The sequence below is a fragment of the Leptonychotes weddellii genome, chromosome 7 (assembly GCF_054177405.1).
Source record: "Leptonychotes weddellii isolate Sample4059 chromosome 7, ASM5417740v2, whole genome shotgun sequence".
Classification (NCBI taxonomy): domain Eukaryota; kingdom Metazoa; phylum Chordata; class Mammalia; order Carnivora; family Phocidae; genus Leptonychotes; species Leptonychotes weddellii.
The window spans coordinates 10,011,822-10,037,163 of NC_138375.1; the positions used below are offsets into that span (position 1 = coordinate 10,011,822).

At 38.9% G+C, this 25,342-nt stretch overlaps 1 protein-coding gene across 5 annotated transcripts in view; it reads right to left on the reverse strand.

Annotated features, from left to right (window-relative positions):
* DNAH5 (dynein axonemal heavy chain 5) overlaps positions 1-25,342 on the reverse strand; it is a 259,439-nt gene that overhangs the window by 100,982 nt on the left and 133,115 nt on the right. For all 5 annotated transcript variants that reach the window (XM_081825908.1, XM_081825907.1, XM_081825906.1 and 2 more), the window contains exons 36-46: positions 21,233-21,411; positions 20,656-20,843; positions 20,140-20,334; positions 16,061-16,195; positions 15,107-15,214; positions 12,640-12,793; positions 7,550-7,696; positions 4,881-5,122; positions 1,912-2,088; positions 1,293-1,494; positions 133-275 (exon numbers count right to left, since the gene is read on the reverse strand). In XM_081825908.1, the coding sequence (XP_081682034.1) occupies positions 133-275; positions 1,293-1,494; positions 1,912-2,088; positions 4,881-5,122; positions 7,550-7,696; positions 12,640-12,793; positions 15,107-15,214; positions 16,061-16,195; positions 20,140-20,334; positions 20,656-20,843; positions 21,233-21,411 (1,870 nt within the window). The remainder of the gene's footprint in view (positions 1-132; positions 276-1,292; positions 1,495-1,911; positions 2,089-4,880; positions 5,123-7,549; positions 7,697-12,639; positions 12,794-15,106; positions 15,215-16,060; positions 16,196-20,139; positions 20,335-20,655; positions 20,844-21,232; positions 21,412-25,342) is intronic.

Genomic DNA, 25,342 nt, shown 5'->3' on the forward strand with positions numbered 1-25,342 from the left:
TATTAATTTGGGTAATACTTTCATTTACTCGAAACAGCAACCCAAAACATACTAAGATAAATGCAAGATGCCTTGTGTTTTCAAGCGACATTTTAAAATATGCTATTGTCAATAAAAGTCAAAGAGCCACACCTTGCCCTGTTTGGCGATGGTTTTAATTAGAAAGTCAGTCCTCACGTTGTCAACATTTGGCACCAGGATGGAGCCATATTCTGGGGTGATGTCAGATGGATACACATATTCCACAGTGCACGTGGTCCAGTGCCTCCATTCACCTGAGACGAACAGAGAACATGTACAATCTCACATGCCCATAAATAACTGAAGTCCTGACCGGAACAACCACACGTCCTTGACATCTCATGAAGCCATCTTTCAAAAACTCCCCATAAAATGAAGATCATTAGAACCACAGATCTAAGTACTATTTAAGTATGTGTTAGCCGAGTCAAAATTTCCCAAGGAACAATTCCAAAGTGTTATTATTAGGAAATATGAAGAAGAATCCTGGAATTTTCTTTTTAAATATGTCAGTTTTCAATTATGTCTGTATAAAAGTTAAGAATACAGTGATAGTAGTATGTACCTAAGACCATTTAAAATATCTAATATCACAAGCTTTTCATTACACACTTCCTTAATTATAAATCAAAAATAAAAGATATAAATATTGTATATATATATACTTTGTATGTACTTTATACATATATGTATGCACATATAAATAAACTTGAGGTATATATAGATAGATACAAATGTATAGATAAACACGTATTTGGTAAAAATATACTTCACACTTTGTAATTTTTATGTAAATTCCTGATTATATAAATGGCTGAAACAGATCTGATTTGGAGATTTTTCTCTAATTTTTATTTTTAGATTGATTTATTTATTTTAGAAAGAGAGAGAGTGCACAAGTGGGGGGGGGTAGGGCAGAGGGAGATGGAGAGAGAGAATCCTCAAGCAGACTTCCCACTGAGCTGAAATCAAGAGTCATATGCTTAACTGACTAAGCCACCCAGGTGTCCCCCTACTTTGTTTTTAATTCATTAAAAGTTCAGTAAACAATATACTTAACAAGGGGAAGATGTGCTTTTGGAACACAAATGAAATAAAATTTCGAAAAAGAAACAATTAGGTTTCTTCACACATGAAAATTTCCATTTCAATTTTACAGCCAAGTGTTTTAATTACCATTTAGAAAAAATAAAATTTATGTAAATATTGGCCAGTGGAAAAAAACTGTTCCCATGTGTTGTGTATGAGTCCATGGAAGCAAGGATCCTCACCAGTGGACGAGACGTAATAGTCAAACATGGTGTCCTCCGTCCCCTCCAGAGGCGGCAAATCCAAGGTCAAGGCTTCCTGAGAACACAGCCAGTGCTCCAGCCGGCGTCGGCCCTCCAGTTCGAGCAGGGCACCGACGCTCCACATCAGGGAGAAGACGTACAGTCTCCCCAGGTGCTCTGGTGTGACCTCCACACCTTGCTCCTGAGCACAAAAGAAACTTGCTGTTTCAATGCTTGCTTCTCGAACTGACATTTTACTTGGAGGTTTCAATGAAAATAACAAAGATGTGAAAGGGACAACAGTTTTCCCCAAGACAAGAACAAGGGAAAGATGAATGAAACTGGGAAAAAATACAGAATTGATCTCGAGGAATACCAAGCTGGTCTCCAAAATAAATCTGGATGCTTATTAGATGACAGTGAACTTGCCACTAAATTATAAACCGATGGCTTCCTTGGTGAAAACAGAAATGAGAAAAATGCAAAAGATGCATGTGCACGTTTAAAACATCCCCCACCCCAACCACAGGCCTAACAGAACCAATTTCAAATATTGTACTCTCTGCACAACATGGCTCTGTTAATAAGAGAGAAATTTCTAGAAATTTGAGCAATTTACCTTTGGAGGGATCAGCCCTTGAAGCATGTTAATGCTCTGCATGATTACAAAAGCCTCAAGCATCTCCATCTTGTATTCTAAGTTCTGGATACTGAAGCGATACAGGTCAGGAAAAGACTTGCCGTAGAGCTGACGAAGAATTTCAGCTTCTTGAGGGGAGCATTTCTTAAGGAAACCCTGTTCATTTACAGATTAATGCATTAATAAGTTTACTAGCACACCAGGAGAATGGCCATTTTGGGACAAAAATTTTTTAAATATTAATTAATGATAATACTGCATATAGGATGTGCCAGGCCTTACTAACCGGGCTTCCATGCATTAATTCATGTAATGCTCAAAATAACACTATGAGGTAGGAGTTATTATTATCTTCCTTTTACAGATGGGAAAACCAAGGCCCAAACGGTGGAAGTAATGTGCCCAGGATCCCACAGCTGGTGAGTGCCAAGGACAGAATTCAAATGCACATGTTCTATCACCACCCTATACATGTGCTCAGGTCTTGAAGCCAAGATGGAAAAAAAGTCTTAAGCTCTTAATTAAAACATACTAGAAGAAAATGAGGAGGCATATATAGAGAAATAATTTAGGAAAAGAAAAAGGAATAAAAGATGAACAAAGGAAATCCATACCCACATTGTTTTAAATGGGATAAAAGATTTATCAAGTTAGTTGTTTCCTTTTATTTCTTCTAATTTAATTAATAACCAATGTCAAAAAATATCAAAGAACACCCCAGAAAATGGGGAATTTAGTAATTTGGGGAACCCACTTTAGAAAAGTGCATGTGATCTCTAACAAAATACCACTAACACACACTATTCTCTAAAGCTGACGCAAGTTCCCTCAGCCTCAAGGGATCAGCTCATTCTTAGACACTGAACAGAAGCAATAAAATGTTGATTCCAAATTATTCATCAATTCATGAATTTACCAGGGTGCCACAGCAACAAAAACAGAACATAGCCCTTTTGAGTTGATGGAATCAAAAAGACTGTCATACACAGGGCCAATTAATCAGCTTGGCTCCCAGGATACCAGTGAACACAGTTTCTCCACCCGTCTGCCTCTAGTAACTCCCTAGAGTTGCCTTGTACTGCTCTCAACACTCCCAGTCTGATTCTTTGTGAGTCTTGCTAACGATTCGTGAGAAGAAACTGCATATTTAAAAGCATATAAAAAAATTAGGTAAGGGGCGCCTGGGTGGCTCAGTCGGTTGAGCGTCCGACTGTTGATCACAGCTCAGGTCTTGATCTCACAGACGTGAGCTCAAGCCCCATATTGGGCTCCATGCTGGGTATGGAGCCTACTTTAACAAAATAAAATTAGGTAAGTGTAGCATTAATGTGAGAACCTTATTCATCCTCAACATAGAACATAATAGAAGCTTATTTCATAAATAGCAAAGTCTAAATATTCATTAGCTAGTCGTGTAGAAGTATTTTTTAAAAGCCTTTGTGAATGTGAAGCATTTGGGGAAAATCACAGAAATACTTTTTTACTTGGAGCTTGCCGCTGTATCTGTAGTTACCAAATCTGGACCTATTGTGGTACTTCTAAAAACAAAAGCAAAAACAAAAACCAACTTCTGAATCTTACCCCCTCACCCCCGGCCCAGAGATTCTAATTTGGAAGGATTGGGGTATGACCCCATCATCTGTATTTTAAAGAACTGTCATTGATGATTATTCTTGCAAAGCCAGTGCTCAGAACCCTTGCCCTGTATTCTCTTTAATGGATGGATAATTTGACTGAGAAATCTGAAATCTTTAGAAGCATATTTAGTGACATATCCAATTATATGTAAGTATCATTTTGCCATATAATCCCCTCTTTTTTCGTATCTTCACATTTTACCAAACCTAAACCCTTTTTCAACCCAGGTTTCTGTAAATTCTGAGAAGATATTATTAAAAGTTAGGATATATTCATAGAGAAAGAGAAGCACAAAAATTATGACAATACAAAGTAAACACCTACTTAATTTAAATTATGATTTTAGGGGGCACCTGGGTGGCTCATTTGGTTAAGCGTCTGCCTTCGGCTCAGGTCATGATCTCAGGGTCCTGGGTTCAAGCCCTGCATCGGGCTCCCTGCTCAGCGGGAAGCCTGCTTCTCCCTCTGCCCGCTGTTCCCCCGCTTGTGTGCTCTCTTGTGCTTGCTATCTCTCTCTCTCTTGCTCTCTCTCAAATAAATAAATCTTTTTTAAAAATTATGATTTTATAAGTTTTCAATCAAAATGATCTCCAAAAAATTATGTAAATAAAATAATAAATTTGACCAACAATGTCAAAAAAGATTTCACACCTGGCTTATCTAATAAGCATTTTGCCTTATAGCATTTATTTAGTAAAATATCTATGTATACAAGGCATTTAACTATAATCTGATTATAATCAATATATTCTAGAATGTATTGGTGATAAGAAAATAATATACCTTTTCATGAACTGGAGATATTATCTGAAATATTATTTCCAAGAACGAACATAAAACTAATGACTACTGAATCTCATAAAAATTCCTTATATGCAATTTTTCCCTTAGATGGAATTTTAATAAATTGTTTTCTTAAAGCTGATATTCTAAGATGATTGCTCCCAAACTTTACATGACTGAGTACCTTCTTAAAATGTCATGAATTTCCAAAGTGATCAAATTAAATTTTACTTATTCACAGTTTGGCGGGATTATTGATTCAGTGAGGCCTGGCAACTACCCCACAACCCACAGTGGAAATCACAGGTCTAAAGAGATGAGAGGAGCCCTACAGACACCAGAACGCTGAAGGAACCTGTAAGGGACAATCAGGGTTCCAACATCCCAGAGCAGGCAAGGAGTGGCCTTAAACAGTAGCGATCAAATGCAATGACACCAAAGGTCTGCAGAAAAATCAACAGGCGCTCTACAGGAATGCTAAAGACCGGTTCCTCCTTCAGTGCACAAAAGAAAGACTCCACTCATACCTCGAGAATAGGACTCCAATCAAGGATAGAAGAACTCATGAAAACCATTCCATTTCTTGAGACAGTAGCAGGTGAAGCGTTTTCAATGTTATGGGGTTCAAAAATGATCTTGCAGTTTGGAGCCATGGGAATCCGATCGCCATTGGCAAGAGTTAGAGTTTTGTTATCATCCAAAACAGAATTCAGATTTTCAATCCAAATAGCATCTACTGGACCATCAAGAACTATCCAGATATGTTCACCTAAAATATTCCACCAAAGGTGGGGGGAAAAGCATACGTACATATATATACATAGACACATAACTACTATACTTGCAGAAGTACTATAACTTGATGTGATTTTCATTAAACTTTGATAGAAATGATTATTTTTATCACATAGGACTTTTCCAGTTCTTTATATACCAGTTGTTTAAAGCACATAAAGTAAAAAGTCATTTTTCATTGAACAAATATTCATTGAGCACTTTCTATGTATCAGCACTGTTCTAGAGTCTGGGGATTTTGTGGTAAATAAGACAATTCCTGCTTTCACAGACCTTACACTCTAAAGGGTAGAGATGATAATCAATCAAACCATAAGCAAAGAAATATCCAAGATAAGAAAAATTAAGAAGAATAAGATGATGGGGCATTGCTTTGGATAAGGTAGTCAGTAATATATTTCAGGAGAATGAAGAGATGTAAAGATCTAGAGGTAAAGTCTTCCAGGCAGTAGGAATAGCAAGTGCAAAGGTCTCAAAGTGAGTACAAGCATAGGGTGTCCCAGGAAGAGCAAGAAGTTGAACCTAGTAAATAAGAAGAGAAGGAGGAGAAGAATGTGAGTACAGTCAGAAGGACAGCCAGAAAGAACCACAGAATCAACTCTGGCTTGCACATCTTACATCTGAGATGTCCCACAGACATCCCACAGTGTTGTTGAGCTGGAGGTTCAAGGGAGAGGTCAGGGTTGAAGATTAACATGTAGAAGCCACCAGCTTAGAGATGGCATTTAAAACCATGGACTGGGTATGTTTCTTCTAGATAGTAAAAGTAGAAACAGGAGGTCTGAGGACAGAGTCACTTTGATGGTCAGACTTCTAGTAGTGTCTCCTTTGCTGGCTCCTCCCTCTGGCAGACCCCCCATGAGGCAGAGGTAGAAGGAGAGCCAACAGGTAAAGTTTCCCTGAAGCCAAGTGATGGAAGAGTTCCGAGAAGGGGGGTGATCGACCGTGCCAAGATCCCATGACAGCCGGACTAGCCTGAGAACTGACAATTTATATCTGGCAAGCTGGAGGTCATGAGTGTCCTTAAAAGAGTAGTTTTGGAGGACCACCGGGGACAAAACCTGCTGGGAGTCACTTACGGAGATATCTGGAAGTAAAGAAAGTGACAAGCATCCACGGAATGGTCAACCACAATGCCATCATAAACTTAGGTATTTGGTTTAATAGTTCCTCTTAATCTCCTAATCTCTAGTTTCTCTTTACTGACACCATGACCAAGTTTGTAACTGTAGTTTTTATTTACTGTGTAACCCCTGTAATATATTCTATGTCCAGTCAACTGCTTTGAAAATCTTAATTATGCTCATTTGACTTGATTTTAAGTAAAATGATCTAAACACCAGAGTCCCTTAGAAAAAGTATGTTGCCTTCTTTAAGGAGGAAAAAAAACACCTCTCTGAGCTCCCATTCTTGGGAGCACTGGGCACCGGATCTGTTTACACAGGATTATTGAAACAAGGTCAGAAACAAAATTTGATTTATATCCAATAAAACAATAATTCCAAATATGAACACACTTTTGAAATCCCATGTTTTCATGTCTCTTTTGACAACTGATTTTTAGGTTGATGAGCTCCATTCCCTAACTGAGAACTGGGATGGCACCAGCTTTTAAACATTTATTGGTAGAAACTATTCCAAAGCAGAGACTCCTGAAGAAATAGCCCAAATATCTGTCCTTCTCCTGGATCCTTCTTTCTCTCTGCAAATGCATTCACTGTGCCTTTCTCCTCCTTATTCAGGAGTGAGAAAACATGATGAGAGGAGAGTTAATATCACCTCTTCCATCCAAGCTTATATTCCAGGAACACCGGGTTCAATTTCCAGACTCCGTAAGTAAGAGAATATTCAGAGTGAACCACTAGCCCTTAACAAGTTTGTTCACAGGACAACCAAACACCAATGTATACCTAAACAGAATAATTTCTTAGTTCAATATAAACTTCATTTTTGACATATGTAATTTTCTTCCCAAAGAAGCCTATTTCCTCCTGTGATTTTATAGGAGAATCAGTTTTCCAAAAATAGGCTGTACTTAATTAAAGTAACATTTTTAAAAGATTCAGTGAAATAGTTATAGTAAAATCACTTTATTTAACACTATCAATTTTCCGTAACAGCTTTTTCTTTCTCTTTTATTCTAAGATATCACAGGGATACAGAAATATTTATTCAAAAGGAAAATAATTTCTTTGTAACAACAACAAAGAAGAAAGGTGGGAGAGGGGGATTTTAAATACCCTAATCAATAATTTCAGTATTTCAACATAACAAATATACTGATTTAGGACTTCTTAATCTTGGCTAAGATATTATATGGAGAATATGTTCTACTAATTCTAAATAGGCACCAAGGATTTTATTTAGAAGGACATGTCAAGAATAATACTTCATCTTCTACCTTTCTTGGCTCTCAGTGTTTTCCTCCAAAGGGTTGAAAATATCCCATCAGTCCAGTCGTTTGTGGCCACGTCAAGCCGACCAAACATCTGTGGGGCCGTAATCGCTTTGGGATTCATCCTCAGTTCCCGGTGTGGCTTTCCACAATCTGTACCAAGTAAATCCAAATTTTAAATGACTCAGATGTAGAGTGAACCATCATTAGGTAACATTGAACTAATTTGCAATGTACCATCGGCAGGTGTTCAAAATATGAAAAAACACAAAATTATACTGAGAATATATGTCTTACTGCATTCCAAGTTATCATAATTAACAATGCTATATTTTATGGACTAACATACTTTTGTTTTTATCCTTCTGTAAAAGGAAACATAAAGGGGGGGGAAGATACCATGTTGGTATTGATGAACAAATTAATATAACTTGGAAGTTCTTTAAATTTCACAGCTCAAAAATCTTTTGATTTACAGTATACCAGATTAAGTCTGGTCTCTGAAGTGTCACCCAGAAGATGCCTCATTCTCTCCATAACCGGCTTCAATTCACTGAGATGTGTTCTTGCTCATTTGGAAAAAGTAAGCTAAACTAATGCTGCAAGAATCAAGGACTTTTCTTTTGTGGCCAACCTCAAAAAAAAGGTCTTTGAATCCTTCAAACCCTAAAACTACTCTTAAAGGGGCCAGATTCTGTACATAAGCAGTTAATAAGCAGAAAGGTGAAGAATAAGATTTAAAGTATAAAATCATAAAAATAGATGCTAAAATATTACATATTGTGTGAAAGATTGACAAACACAGGCAAGCATACATAACTACGCCCATCGAAAAACATGTTAAAACCCATCAAAACCAGGGCAGCTGCGTGGCTCAGTCAGTGAAGTGTTCAACTCTTGATTTCAGGTCAGGTCATGATCTCAGGGTCATGAGATCAAGTCCCACGTCAGTTCAGTGGGGTTTCCCCACTCAGTGGGGAGTATGCTTCTCTCCCTCGCCCTCTGCCCCTCCCTCGACCCCTGCCCCCTGCCCCCTGCCCGGCAAGCCTGTGCTCACTTTCTCGCGCTCTCTCTCTCCCTCTCTTAAATAAACAGATAAATCTTTAAAAAATATTAAAACTTATTTAGAAAATTAGACCATAGTTCTCCTTTTTTTATTTTTTAAAAGATTATTTACTATTTTTTTAAAGATTATTATTTATTTATTATTTATTAATTTGACTGAGAGAGAGCACATGCACAAGCAGGGGGTGAGGCAGAGGAAGAGGGAGAAGCAGGCTCCCCGCTGAGCAAGGAGCCAATGTGGGGCTCCATCCCAGGACCCTGGGATCATGACCTGAGCCCAAGGAAGATGCTTAACTGACTGAGCCACCCAGACACCCCTTTAGGTCTCCTTTTTTAAATCACAAAAAAACTCAGGGTAATTATCTTTAATACTTTATGATGCTGAAGTTAAACTGAGTCACAATTCAGCTTTTTCAGAGCTGACGGGCAAAATTATTTTTTTACCTAACACACTTTACAAAAGGCCAGCCTACTCTCAAACAATATGACAGTATCATAGGTAAAAACTGGACTTTGTCTGTTGCCCATATAAGAAAAACTGTCAAAAATTATTTCATTATGGTAGTAGGTAGAACTGCATTATTTTAATTTAAAATACCATAATATTTTTGTATAGAATTATTGAATCAATATGTTATACACCGGAAACTTAAATAATATCGTATGCCAACTATACTTCAATAATAAAATTTTTTAATTATGCCAAAAAAAAAAAAAGAAAGAAATACCAAAACATTGTTATAAGAGCACTCCAAGAAAAAAATGCTTGACTTTCAAAATGTTGGTTAAACTAATTCCTCCTCTCCTCCTAGGCATTTCTTGACTGTCCTGATCACTCCACCTTCATGGACTATGCCCTAGAGTAGGCATCCTTTCTTGCTGTTGCCTCCTTATGGACTCCAGACCACCCCTCCTGTCCATGGTCTATTCTCTACATGGCCGCCAGGTGGCCTTCCACCCACAGAAGTTGACCATACCCCTCCCCAGCTCAAGGGCTTCCCATCACCTACAGAATAAAACCTAGGTATTCAGCATAACGTATAAAGCTCCTCATGCCATACCTAAATTCCCCCCTAAAAGCAAAGCCTCAAACAAAGATGTGGGTACTGGGAGTTTGGAGTCAGGGCAAAGAGACAGTGAGACAGAAAAGGAGAGAATCCCCAAAATGGGCTCATTTGTGAAGTGGCCCCAGAGGTAGTATCCCTCTAATGGACAACAGGAGATGGGACACTTGCCTTCAACGCTTCGCCCCACTAGTTGAGGCTATGGCTGCCTCAGGGGCATTAATTCCCACCCTCTTTCAGGCTGAGCCAGGAGTTCCCTAGATTCTAGGAAAGTCATAATGCTGAAAAACTAGGAGACAGTACTGGCATCTGTGGGAGAAGCTGTCCAAAGGGGAAGGGCCAAAGGGATGAAGCGCTGGGGGCCAGTAGCACATGCTACACCTCCTCCTCTCCCCTACTCCCACCCACACGCAGAGCACATTTATCCATACCAAAGCAATTTCTGGGTATGCCATGCTCTCTCCAGTCCCTCCTACCTGCCCAGGCTCTTCATTCTGCTAAGAATGCTTTTTCTCCAACAGCTACTCAACCCCCAACCCTCAGCTGAAGCAGCACCTGCTCTGTAAGCCTTCCTATAATTCTTTAGAAAGGTCTCTGATCTCCTTTGCCTCTGCTCACAACATAATTGTCCAAACCTCCTCATAGCAATTCCGTGTTGACTAATAACTGTTACTCCACCAAACCGTAAGCTCCTTGAAGACACAGCCTTTTGTTTTCATGCCTGCCTTCCCATTTAAGCTACCGAACCTAGCAGGGCCTCAAACTACAGAATACTAGAGATATTTGATAAACAAATACATGATGAATAAGGACACAAATATACATGGGTCTAGTATAAGTTCAACTCAATTACCTTCTCAATCTTTGGGAGAATGAATATTTTCAGCAAGAAACAATGTGTTGCTTAAAATAACAAATATTTGCCCTATACATTAAAACCAAAAACAGGTTAATCAACAACTAATGATTAATTCATCTTTGCAAAGAACTTCTCCAAAACCAGTGATGCCATATGGGTTATATAATTTAGACATATTATACATAATGTATCATTATCGTTTAATATTTAGTACTCATTTTGTTCAAGTCATTGTACCAGGTGCATTTGTAGTTTATTGTTAACAGAAGGCAGCTACATAATAATAACAAAAGTATTATTAAGCATGATTTGAGAGAACAGATCATTTTAAAGCTCTATAAAAATCCCCAAACACAAACTTAACAGCACGTGGAAAGCACATGATAAGTCTTTTGCAGGTGTGAGCTCTCAGTTTTGGCAAGGTAAGTGATAGCTGAGAGCACAGTTCTTTCTTAGTGTGGAGACTCCCTGGTGGACTTAATGTACAGAATTTACTGGGCCCCATCGCTGCGGATATAGGTATCCAGCTAAATCCAACATGTGCAGGACCCTAGAGCAATACAGAGCAATCTCCACAACCACCAACTCAAGATCAGTGCACTGGGTCTGCATGAGCTGACTGGAAAACCAACTAGGCACCTTCTCCCTATGGGACCATGTATTTGAATTCCAATAGGTAGAGTTCTGTGAAATTTTGGGACTCAAATCTGCCATGGCCAAGAGCTGCCTACACAGTACCTTCAGTATGACAGACATCAATGTCCAATCAGGAAATATAAGAATAATCACAAATGTGACAATGCCTATTATCTTTAGATGACCTCGGGCTAGATAGGGACTTAGCTGTAAGGCTTAGGGAGATCTGGAAATTAAATACAGTTATTTAACTTCACCAGAAAAACATCTGATTCTAGGTGGGAAATTAGTTTGTGATTAGGATGATTTTAGGAACTGAAATTGAAATATTTTTTTCTGTACTGGGAGGTTATATTAAGTCATTATTGGGTAGTGGCATGTTATAATGGAAAAAGTCTGGGCTTTTCATTAGTGGACCCTGACATTCTGAATCCTATCTATAATTCGAGAATCCTATAATTCTGAATCCTATCACTTACCATCTTTGCAACCCGTAGCATTTCTGAATTTGAGCCTTGAATTTTTGTACAAAATGGGGATGGTAATAGCCACATCTCAAGATCATTGTGAAAATTTAATGACATAAGTAAAACGTATAACACAATATACAAAGTCACTGTTCAGGAATTTTTTCACTCAGCATTGTTCCCAGAAGCCAAGATATGGAAACAATTTAAATGTTCATTAATAGATGAATGGATTAAGAAAATGTGGTGTGTGTGTGTATACATATAAATATATATATTTTACATGTATATATATTTATTATTCAGCCATGAGCAAGAAGGACATCCTGCCATTTACAATGACATGGATGGACCTTGAGAACATCATGCTAAATGAATTAAGTCCGACAGGGAAAGACAAATACTGTGTGGTATCACTTATATATGGAATCTAAAAAAATCAAACTCTGAGAAACAGATTGTAGAATGGTGGTTACTAGGGGTTGAGGTGTAGGGAAATGGGGAGATATTGGGCAAAGGGTACAAACTTCTAGCTAAAGGATTAATGAGTTTGGGGATCGAATGTACATTATAGCATACTATATATATATATAGTAGAGTGATTATAGCTAATTATACTGTATCATAAACTTGAATGTTGCTAGAAGAGTAGATCTTAAATGTTCTCACCACAAAAAAAAAAATGGTACTATGTGACAAGATGGGGGTCAAAGTTCATGGTGTTAATTATTTTGCAACATACAAATGTTGCACATCAATACACTGTACACATTAAACACAATGTCATATGTCAATTATATCTCAATAGCTGAAAAATTTTTTCCCTTCTAGTTCATTATTATAATATATTATCGCTGAAATGAACCCAATAATCAGTAAAGCAGCATTCCTTCCTATACAAATATATTAATGTATCTAACTTTTATGTTCCTCTTGGAGTATTCAAATGGGTCACAGCTACTTAAATGTGTTGCCCAGAGCAACACAGCTTGGGCGCCCCCTTACCTGCCATGGCTCTCATCAAGGTGTGGATGCAGGTGGTTTTCCCTGCTCCACTGGGCCCCAGGGTCATCATCCCATGCCGCACTCTCTGTGTCTCAAACAGCTGGATGACTTTGAGTTTCCAAGGAGGATGGTTGATTAAACCAGATTCTTCAACCTGAAAGCATAAAAGCCCCACAATGGGCCATATCAACAGCAATCGGAACTTACCGTTGTGCTCAAAATAAGCACAGACATTGAGCAGGGAGTAGAGGAATGGGAGTTATTGTTTAATGGGCGTGGAGTTTCAGTTTGGAAAGGCGAAAAAAGTTCTGAAGATGGATGGTGATGATGTTTTGCAAAATAATGTGAATGTACTTAATGTCATGGAACAGTACACTTAAAAATGGTTAAATGGTAAATTTTATGTTACGGATTTTACCAAAATAAAAAATATATTGCTGGGGTGCCTGGCAAGCTCAGTCAGTGCAACTCTTGATCTCAGGCTTGTCAGTTCAAGGCCCACGTGTGGCATGGAGTTTACTTAAAATAGAAAATTTTTAAATATATATATTGCATAAAAAAATATATACATACAAAGACAAAAAGCAGGTTGACTATTCAAAATGTTATCCCAAGCCAATAAGAAACATCTGCATTTGCCTTTGGGAATTGAATACATTTATATTAATATATCCTTGAATATATGTCATAGGAACAACTTAAGAATAAAGAAAGGCATTTTAAATCTTTAATTTAAAATGTGATATTTAGTAACTGGAAAACTTTGTAGCACACCAAGTTGACAGAAATTCCATAGAAAACTCAAACTGTCTATAAATCTACTGGGTAGTTTTAATCTGTCGAACACATGCATGAAAGTTATCCTGCCAAACACTATTCTAAGTTCAATATTCATAACAACACTATAAGATTAGCCCTATTGATATCTTTCTTTTACAGAAAAGGAAACTGAGGCACAGAGAACCAAGCAATTTCCCCAAGATTATTTTTTTTTTAAAGATTTTATTTATTTATTTGACAGAGAGAGAGACAGCGAGAGCAGGAACACAAGCAGGGGGAGTGCGAGAGGGAGAAGCAGGCTTCCCGCCGAACAGGGAGCCCGATGTGGGACTCGATCCCAGGACCCTGGGATCATGACCTAAGCTGAAGGCAGATGCTTAACGACTGAGCCACCCAGGCGCCCTCCCCAAGATTATTACTTATAAAGTTACAGAGTGGGGATGTGAGCCCAGGAAACTCAGCTCCATGGTCTGTGCTCTTAACTGTCATGCTATGCTTAAACACACTATAAATGATGCTTTTACTTTTACTTAAATAATTGTTGGATAATAATCATGTATCATTTTATGCTATATATCTATGCTCTTCAGATTTTTCATATGCTACAAATTATGCTGTTAGTCACCCTATAAATGACTTTATACTAAGTTTTTTAGACAATGCTACAATTAATTCAGCCATATGATGAAGAAACCATTTGCAAAATGAATTATCACTCTTACCTGATCAGGAGATTAAGATTTTTTTTAAGATTTTATTTCTTTATTTTAGGGGGTGGCAGAGGGAGAAGGAAAGAAAGAATCTCAAGCAGACTCCTCCTGAGCACAGGCCCAGCAGGGCTCCATTTCAGGACCCTGAGATCACAACCTAAGCCAAAGTCAAGAGTCAGACGCTTAACCAACTGAGCCACCCATGTGCTCTGGAGATTAAGATTTTTATATACTGATTTTTAAAAGGAAAAGATCCATTAAATACTACCATATTTGATTTTTGTTAACAAATATCTTCAAAGAATTAAAATGTATTTTATAAATATGAGCTTATCGCCACTTCTATAAAATTTTTTTTCCAAACTCTTCCTTGTAGGAAAAGAAACTGAGGCACAAGCTTTACATGGTTCATTTTCATTCCTAGGAAAACTATAAAAAAGTAAAGCTCTACCAAGTGTCATGGGAAATCCAGACACCTAATAATACACATAATGTGGTAGATCCCCCAGAGGCCCAGGAAGAAATCACAAGTGATCCTGGGCCTGGGGGAAAAGAATGACAAGTGAGGAGCCTCATGAGATCATTGTGAATGACACTCGGGGGCAGGAATCCAGAGATCAAAGCAACATGGAAACACCAGGATCACAGTCAAAGCCAAGCCAAGAAAGGCAAGGCAGCCAGCTGAGCCCCACTCATCCCGTTCACTTATTATATTTCATTTCAGAATCTGGTGTGGAATGGTTTCCATCAATAATGGGACCCTGAGCACATGGCCAACTAGACATGTGGCTGCAAGATGGTAGGAGACTCCCCTGGCTCGAGGAGCTCGAGGTGTTCAACAGCCTCTCCTAAAACACGGGCCACAGCCCTGGGTGCTGTCCTTGGAACCACAGATTTGGAATACATCAGCGCCACTTGACTCCCATGAAATTCCGATGAGAGAGACATAGTACTGGATGCCCTGAGAAAAATATTACCTGTCTACTGATCGCCATTTCCAGTTCAGGGTAACCTGCCTTGTCCAGAAGAATATTTGGGAAGAGATCTTCAATCAAACTCAAAAATAAGGGTTCATCCTCATCAATCTAAAAGAGAAAAGAAAGGGAAACCAGACCAACTACTTTGGCACGATCATAGCAATGTACAGATAAACTGAAAATGCTGACATACCAAATTATTTTATCATAACTGTTAATAAATAAAATACCACCTTCACCGAAGTTGAGGAATATTTTCCTCATGTTACCCATAAGTTAAAAATTATTTTTAGAAAAGGGGGAGAGGAATGGGAAGAAGAAGAGGAAAATGGAAGGAAGCAGATGAAAGGAAAAATACTGCCTACAGAACAACCTCCCCATAAAATAACCAGTTTGGGGAGTTATGACATAACCTACAATTTCTAATTTAAATTTAAGAAAACAATAATTTAAATAAGAGATAGTAACAAATTCATGAATTGGAATTTGCCTCGCATTTTTATTTTAAAATAAAAATATATCATTCTCTCACCCTGTACATAGATTTGCTGATAATGAACAATTGATTTTCAGTCTCTACTGTGAAATGAAAGAGTGTGAAATTATTACACACTTGTTAAATTTACATATAATTTCCTGCTGGGCTCTACAGACTTTAAAGAAAGTGAGATTTTAGCTCTAAAACCCAAAAGTATTTCAAGGTATTTGGAAACTTAACATGGATTTTTAAAAATCCATTTCAATTCTATGGAAATAGGCATATGTTAGACTAGATATGAGTTACCGCAAAAAATAATTCCCAAAAAAGTCTAATTTAAAGTTATGCTTTCCAGCGCTTTTAGCTGATAATTAGGCATTTTTAAATGAGTATTTTAAATAAATATTTCTAAATCTCATTTGTGCTTAGTTCACTGCTATTTAAGAGGGTGGAACATTTCCATCTGTGAATCTTACCAGTTTAGAAAGATTCATGTCTCGGAGTACGCGCATGACGATCGTTGATTCCGTATCCAAAGGGTTGGCTCTTTTTGCCGCCCCCAAGGTTCGCAGAACTGACAGAATGTTCCGCAGACCAAAATCATAATGTACCTGAAGCATGTGAAGTACACAGGGCTTATTTTCAATATTAACTTATGCATGAAAACTACAAATTTGACAAAAGTCATTTGACAAAAATAATGAACAAACACTAATTTTCCTTTAGAAAAAATTGTACAGCTAGCGAAGCAATAAATTTTTACCAATATACTTTTGGAGCAAATAGAAAAGATCCAAAAGAGTTCTCTCATATATGATCATTAATTTAAGCTCTTAGATCAGAACTAATAAATATATCTTGACGGGGAGAAAGGAATAAACTTCCTTTTGGAGTATATGCATCCCCCTGAGCCTCTTCTTAATCAGACATCCATAGAAAAATTTCCTCATATCTCTAAAGCTAAAATTCTGAACCAGGAGTATATATATATATTTATATACTGATAGGAAAAAGACAAAGGTATTAAGGAAGAAGAAAAGTAGCTATATTCTAGGATTACATAAGAATAAAGACAAATCAGAAAGCCAAGCCCCCAGCTTTGTTATTCCCTTGAAATATATTTATAAAAGCTCGAGCATGCCAAATTTCATCACAGTGAATAATTAAAAACTAATTATCCAACCACTATAAATTTTTTAAAGATTTTATTTATTTATTTATTTAGAGAAAGAGCTTGTGTGAGCAGGGAGAGGGGCAGAGGGAGAGGAAGAGAGAGAATCTCCAGCTGACTCCTCACTGAGCACAGAGCCTGATGTGGGGCTCGATCCCATGACCCTGAGATCATAACCTGAGCTGAAATCAAGAGTCGGACCCTCAACCAACCGAGTCACCCTGGTGCCCCAAATTATCCAACCACTATAGAAAACAGTGTGGCAGTTGCTCAAAAAATTGAAAATGGAACTACCATATGATCCAGAAATCCCACTTCTGGGTATATATCTAAATAACTGAAAGCAGGATCTCAAAGATATTTGCACACCCATGTTCACAGAAACAGCATTCACAGTAGCCAAGGAGTGGAAATAACTCAAATGCCAGTGGACAGATGAATGTAAGAAAAGAATGTGGCATATCCATACAGTGGAATGTTCAGTCATAAAAAGAAACCAAATCCTGTCACCTCCTACACCATGGATGAACCTTGAGGCTCATGCTAAGCAAAATAAGCCAGTCAAAAAAGACAAATGCTGTATGACCCCCCTTACATGAGGTATCTAAAGTAGTAAAATGCACAGAAACAAGAAGTGAATGTTGGTTACCAGGGGCCAAGGGGAAGAGTAAGAAAGGAATTGCTGCTTAATGGGTATAGAGTTTTAGTTTTGCAAGAGGAAAAAGTTATGGAGATCTGTTTCATAGCACTGTGAATATACTTAACACTACTTAATTGTACACTTCAAGATGGTTAAGGTGGTAGGTTTAATGTTATATATGTTTTACCACATGAAAAAAAAAAAAAAACAATTATCTGCTAAGGTAACTGGAGTAGTATGCATCACTTCATACTCATCATTTGGAGGATGGAGCCCAGAAAAATATTCAGATCGAGTTCCTGCCTTTAAAGGAGTTTAAATCCTAATAGAGGTAACATGATAAAAATGTGAGCAAACTCACCAAAAAGTAACAATGACTTGAAAGTGCTGGTGTGTGGAATTAATTAAGGAAAACTTCTTGGAACTGGACCCAGTTAAATCTGTGGGCATGAAGTAAGATTCACAGAATGTTCACCCAGAGACCAGCACGGGGCCAACTGTTTTGGGCGTATTGACTGATTTCATCGGACAATAACCCTGTGAGCAGAGCTGTGGGCATGAAGGAAATAGAAATGAAATAGTAGAGAAGAAGACAGGAGTCAGTGATGTGGAAGTTTTCTACATGCAAGAAACAGCATGGGAAAATACTTCTTTGACAGAGGAAAAAGAATGGGTGAGTAAAGGCTGCAATAAGCAGAAGAAACCAAGAATGTTTTTAGTGAGAATGTAATTTAATTGAGGCTGGGGATATAAAAAATAATCTAGAGTCAAAGAATTGGGAATGGAAGGGAGAGTGAAGAGAGGGATCAAAGTCATATATGTTAGGAGTTTTTATTCGTGTTACAGTTTTATGCTTATTTTAGTGTATTATTATTTAGCGTATGCCTGTGGTAATTATTATTTATATGTCCTAACAATCTGTGGCATGATCCCCACCTCCTGGTAGGATCTTTTCCCCTTGTATGATCTTCTCCCCTTGAGTGTCGTAGGACCTGTGATTTGCTTTAACCAATACAATACAGCAAAGGTGACAGGTCATATGTGATTGTGTGCATGTGATTCTGTGGTCACATTACTTAAGATTTGAGTGGGCCACAGGATGCCCAGGTAGCTAATCAAACATTATTTGTGAATGTGTCTGTAAACGAGTTTCTAGAAGACCTTAGCATTTGAACTGGTGGACTGAGTAAAGAAGATGGCCCTCCCCAGCATGGGTGGGCACCATTCAACCGATGAAGACCTGAATAGAACAAAAAGGCAGAGGAAGGTTGGATTCACTCACTCTGCCCTACTGCTGGGCTGGGATATCGACCTTCTCCTGTCCTCAATGCTCCTGGTTGTCTGGCCTTCAGACTTGGACTAGAATCTACACCATCATTCCTTCAAACTACACCCCCATCTTTCCTGGTTTCCAGCTTACAGACAACAGATCATCAGACTCCTCTACCTACATAAGTGTGTGAGCCAATACCTTATAATAAATTTCTTTATAGGTATATATGTATATATCCTATTGGTTCTGCTTCTCTGGAGAGTCCTAATACAAAACTGTCGCAGTCATCCTGCTGGAACCTCTTTCCCTCACGGACACTGAGAAGGCAAGCGGCCATGAGGCAGAGAGCAGCACGCAGCCCGCGGGAACTGATGGTGCAGCCTTCTCCAGCTGACAGCCAGCAAGAAATTGAACCCCTCAGTCTTCCAACCTCAAGCACAGGATTCTGCCAACAACCGGAGTGAGCATACAAGTAAATCCTCCCCCAGCCAAGTACAGGGCCAAGACTTGACTGAAGCCTTGTTACACTCTAAGCCGAGGACCCAGCCAAGATGTACCAACACTCCTGACCCACAGACACCATGAAATAATAAACTGTGTATTGTTTTAAGCTGGTATATTTGTGGGACCATGGTCACCCAGCAACAGATAACTCATACATAAGTAATATAGGATTAATTTCATGCCTCTTAACTGCAAAACTGCAAGATGTCAGAACCTGCTACTCTAAACAGTGCAGGAAACAAGCAAAAAAGTTATGATAGAAGTTACAGTAGCTGAGGGGCACCTGCGTGGCTCAGCCGGTTAAACGTCTGCCTTCAGCTCAGGTCATGATCCCAGGGTCCTGGGATGGAGCCCCCTGTCGAGCCTGCTTCTCCCTCTGCTTCTCCCTCACCCCTGCTCATGCACTCTCTCTCTCAAATAAACAAAATCTTTAAAAAAAAAAAAAGTTACAGTAGATGAATCACTGAACTCTACCTCTGAAACTAATAATATACTATATGTTAATTAATTGAATTTAAATTATAAAAATAAAAAATTAATTTTTTAAGAAGTTACAATAGATAAAACAGACTATTATTAGCAAGGTGTGGCCCACTACATTAGGGAGCTTGGAAGTGAGAAGAGCAATGATTGAGAGGTTCCTGAAAACCATGAGGACATACAACACATATTATGATTAATGTACAGGTGGGATAAAGAGCAAATATTCATATTTATAATTCTTTGGCTCTTAAATCAGTTCTGAAAGTACTTATTTCATTTCTTATGCTGCAAATATTAATTCATTTAAATGCACTTAAGAAAAATACGCATATACAATTAATTTTGTAATGGTATGACTTTCTACTTTGTATCAATAAGGTAATCTGCCGACAGCCCCAGTCAACAATTTTTCAAAATGAGCAAATTTCACGGAAGAGAAGAACTAAGAAGGCCCAAGTTCAGAGAGCCTTCCAGAACCTCACACCTGCTTAGAAAGTTGCTCCTCGCACAGCTTGTAGAGTGTGAAAAACTTCCTGGCCAAAACAATGTTGTCAACAAAGCCACAACTAGCCAGCTTCACCCTTATGATAATCTGCCGGTCGGGCACCATCATGGCCACAGAGCGGAAGTTAATCTTCAAGTTCTCAGGGAGCTCCTGCCGCCCAGCATAGCCAGGGTTCTATACAGGAAACAAACACACAGATGAATGACACAGTCATGGGGCAACACACACCCATCAGCACGACAGCAACAGATTCATCATGCACACGCAACAAATCTGGACGGACAACCGGAGAACTCATTTTCATATCTACTCTCCCTTTAACCGGAGAGACAACATCACAAGTTATTAAGATGAGTTTTGTTTAACACCACTGGCTTTCACACAGGAGTTAAAATTACCATCCCAATTTCCATTCATGAAAACAAAGACCTGGGCAAGGCATGAAAGCTGTGATAAGAAGGCTGACATTCAGTAGCTCTTCCTGTGGTTCCTTACCATGGTCAGGAAAAGTCCAAATTCAGGGTTCATAGTCACATTATCTCCATCGGTAAAAATAAAAGACTTTTTCCGCTCCTTTTTACATGTCAGAATAATGGAAATTTGCTGGGCTGCCACTGACAGAACCGGTAAATCGATACGGTTAAATTCATCAAAACAACCCCAGGATCCAGACTGTGCCAGTCCTTCGAAGGGAAATTAAATAGAAAATCCAATTAATATATAATTTCGAAAAGCCGAGGAAAAGGGCATTTTGCAGCTGCCAAGACAAGCCAGAGATGAGTCTGTTCAAAAATAAACTTGAACAAATAGACTATGCACAGAGTGCCCCCAAAATAATTCACCATGTGGTACTTTATCTGGAAACAGCCAACCTGCAGGGATGAAGGAACATTAGGAAGGCAAGTGATGTTGACATTTGATCCACACAACACCAGTGAGATTCATAGTTTCCAAAAAGTTGCACAAAGCTGAAAAATGACACTACAATGTAGCCAATGGTTGAAAAATAAATCTTAACAAGATATTCCACCTTAGCTTAAATTTTTCATCAAGTAAAAACTGTAACCCTCACCTTTAAAAATCCGCCCAAGGCCTCGGAAATCCATCTGGTCAGAACAATTGAAAACCACAACATATTTTCCAAGACAACGTCCCATATCTTTAGTCGTTTCTGTTTTCCCTGTTCCTGCAGGTCCGGCGGGAGCTCCTCCCATGCTCATTCCCAGAGCTTGAGCCAATGTGATGTAACACCTTGAGGAAGAGAGACATCACTAGAACCATACCACCAACACCTAGAAGACGCTTCTGAGACATCACAGTAAAATGAAACTTGCATGAGATTTAAAAATGGAAAACTCAAGCCATTGTCCCTACATAACATTTCCCAAACTGCATCCTAACATGTGCTTTCCTTATGGATATTAACATGTGTAAAAATGGAGGGGATGGTCTACAGCCAAATAAGTTTGAAAATTCTTAAAAAGGTTCAATGGGCTTTCTCATGATAACGTATAGTGAGATTCTCCAAGTATGAAAAATAGTACACAGCATTCCCAAAACTTACTTGGCAACTTTTTCACAAAAACCTACCAACATTTTAAAGAATAGTATTCTATGGAACAGATTGGAAACCATTAGATTAGTCGCCTTTTTGGTGGTGCAGTCAGTTAAGCATTCAGCTCTTGGTTTTGGCTCAGGTTGTGATATCATGTTCGTAAGATCAAGCCCTGTGTGGGGCTCCACATTCATCGTAGAGTCTGCTTGGGATTCTCTCTTGCCCTCTCCTTCTCCCTGCCTCAAATAATCTTTTTTAAAAAAAGATTAATCCCCTTTTGAATCTAATGAAGAATTTGATGTACTTGGGGACATGAGATTTAAGATTTGAATCACACATTGCTAAATAATCACACCTTCGATCTATTTCTGGGAGCAGCTACTGTACCTGCACATACTTTCTACTGTCTCTTACTGTATGATATTAACAAATAAAAGATTCTGGTAAGAAAATACAAGAATGCCTGGGAAGGAAAAAACTAACCTGATAACTCTCTGATGAATTACTTGATCCCCCAGCATCACCCTGTGTTGTCAAAGGAGGTAATCTATAAAGTGATGCAGTTTAGGGCTTTCCTGTGGCTGAACTCTATAAAGCATTCATTGGGACTTGAAAAATATTTCAAAGGATATAAAGTGATCATCCAGCATGAAGGGTGGAAATAAACAGTGAGCACACCAACTGGAGGTCCTCTGGACTCTGTACTTTATCGAAAGTGTGTTCCTAAAAAAGGCTAGTAAATGACTTCGCCCTGAATGTATACAGAGCCTGGATATGGAGAAGACAAAGTAAGTATAAACTCAGGAGGACACCCAAGCTCACTTTGATTTTGCCTTTTAATTCAAGGTTTTATTTCTCATCTTGCACTTCCATCATCCCTGGCAGAACAGTCTCAGTAATAATAGTTAACAGGATGTGCCCCACCTACATGATCTCACGGAAGTCCAGAGAACCCTGCAGGGAAGTACTGTTGTTTTCCTCATTTTACAGATAAGGGGAAAGGCTCACAGAGATGGGATTCCTTTTCTCGGGATTGTGGCGGCAGAGCCAAGACTCGAGCTTACCTGTCTAGCGGCACACCCTCAAGCTGCCCAGTTCTAGAACATGTCCACCCCGCCAGTAAATCTCTGGGAACTCTGGCCACCCAGCTACTCTGTCTTGCAAACCCTTCTTTACAACTGGGATCATTTGGGTCTATATTTGAACCGAAGCAGCGGCAAGTTGTTAAGGTGCCTTAAAGGCATCCTACTTACATGAAAAATAAGTGGGCAAGCCCGGAGCTTGATCCCTTCCTTCCTCCACTTGATGGGGTTCAGCCCAGCTGCTAGGCTGGCACCCAGACTCCTCTAGGACTTGCCTTTCAGAGACAAGCATGGATCTTCATGTCCATGTTCACGTGACGCTCCCGAGTATTCTAGATATATGTGTACCTCTCCTCCTCCCTTTCCTACCTTCCTTTCCAGTCTCTTGGCTGATTTCAAAAATGTCATCATTCAGGAACAGGGTTTGGACTTTTATGTGCTTTACTGATGAGTTCTGCAGCTTTCTGTCTCACCAGCAGACTGCCCTGAGGTCTCTGCTCTCAGGAACAGGGTCTAGTTCACACTTGTACCTCCAACTACTTACCTAAACCCTGGCACCTAGTACTCTATGAACACTTATTAAATAAATGCCTTGTGCCAGCCCAGCTGTAAAGTCTTATCGGTTCTTCCTCTCCCAACAGCTACTGGAATTAGAGATCACAATGTGGGGGCACCCAGCTTGATCAGTTGATGGAGCATGTGACTCTTGACTTCAGGGTTGTGAGTTCAAGCCCCAAGTTAGGCATATAGCCTACTTAAAAAATGAATAAAATTAAATTAAATTGTATTCCTTCCTGTCCATCACACCAAGAGATTTAAGAAAAAAGAGAGAGATGTAGAATGTGACCATCATGCTAAACCAACAACAACCAACCCCGTGACCCAGGTCTTATGATGGCACTCAATTTAAGCAAATCCATCACCAACATTCACAGTGCTTCCAGCTCCTATTCTTAAACAGTATTGATTCTAAAATGTTAAAAAAAAAAAAAAAAATCTCCTAAGGCAATGATGGTACAGATATCAGGAACTTATTTTTCTTTTTTCTTTTCTTTGGTTTAGTTATGGACTCTGATTATAGAACATGCTTAAGGAGAAACAAAAGGAAACACTGATAAAGAACGTGTTATTGATGATTAAGAGAAACCAGAGTCATAGCAACGATAATAATGACTAACATTTACTGGGTGCCCGGCCTGGGTACCTACATCCATCACCTCTAGTCCACACAGTGATTCCAAAAGGAGGGAATCAGAGAGGTGAGGTGTCTTAGCCAAGACCACATAGCTGTTGAGGGCAGAGTCCAGGGCTCGACATGCAAGTGTGACTCACGGAAGCTGTAAGAATACTTGGGAGAAAGGCGCATGTTGTTTAGACCTATCTACATTTTTTATCAAGCAGATGAGAAGCTTCTACTTTGATTCCTGCGGCCCTCTGCCTGAGTGACAGTGTAGTAGGAATGACTTGTGCCCAGAGCGGAAGGAAGGACTGGTCACGAAAAACACCATGAGCTTTCAGAGAAAGGTGCTGTATGTTCTTAGCAAATTAGAACAACTATTTTATCATCCGGAATATCAGCAGCTCCATCCACCTGATGGTGAACTTCCCAGAGACTAAAGCTGCCAACATTGTTGAATTTCCACAGGGCAATGAGCAAAAGACTGACAAGAAGATCAGTGCCTCTGGTCTTTGATTTTTTAAGTATTAATTTTAGTGAGGAGTTCTTCTGTAAAAGGGCAGCAAAGCTCGCTTTGAATTCCCAGTGACTGACCAAAAAAAAGGGGGGGGGTGACTCACTTCTCCCATAATCAAGATAAAGAAAATAAGCAAATGAACATTTAGGGGAAGACAGGCTAAGACAAACTTTGGAATCACTTCTATTTATATACTTACAGATACCTACTTTGCTCTTAAAGTTCTCAAGTTTTTTTTGGTACAGAAAGATGTACAAGACAATGAACATAGTGAAAGAATTAAGCTGCAGAGAATTTTGTATAATCTGATACCCACATGTAAAAATTAAAAGGAATTTGGACACACAAGCACTAGACATTTCTAGAAGGAAAGGAAATAAACTGTTGTTTTTAAAAAAACAGAAAAAAATTTACTCTCATACTTTCAACTATATGTCCTTCTGTACTATTTAAATTTTTCACCACAAAGATGTGACTCTGAAAATAAACACTTCTTGCGTTCACTTGGGAAATGCTTATTTAGCACCTATAATGTGACAGCAGTATTCTAGGAATAGTAAATAGATCATGGGAAGTCCATGTCAGCTCTTGAGCTGACATCCTAAAGGAAGGAAACAAGTTATTTAAAAGTAGGAAACAGAGGGCGCCTGGGTGGCTCAGTCGGTTAAGCGACTGCCTTCGGCTCAGGTCATGATCCTGGAGTCCCTGGATCGAGTCCCGCATCGGGCTCCCTGCTCGGCAGGGAGTCTGCTTCTCCCTCTGACCCTCCCCCCTCTCATGTGCTCTCTCTCATTCTCTCTCAAATAAATAAATAAAATCTTTAAAAAAAAAAAAAAGTAGGAAACAAACAA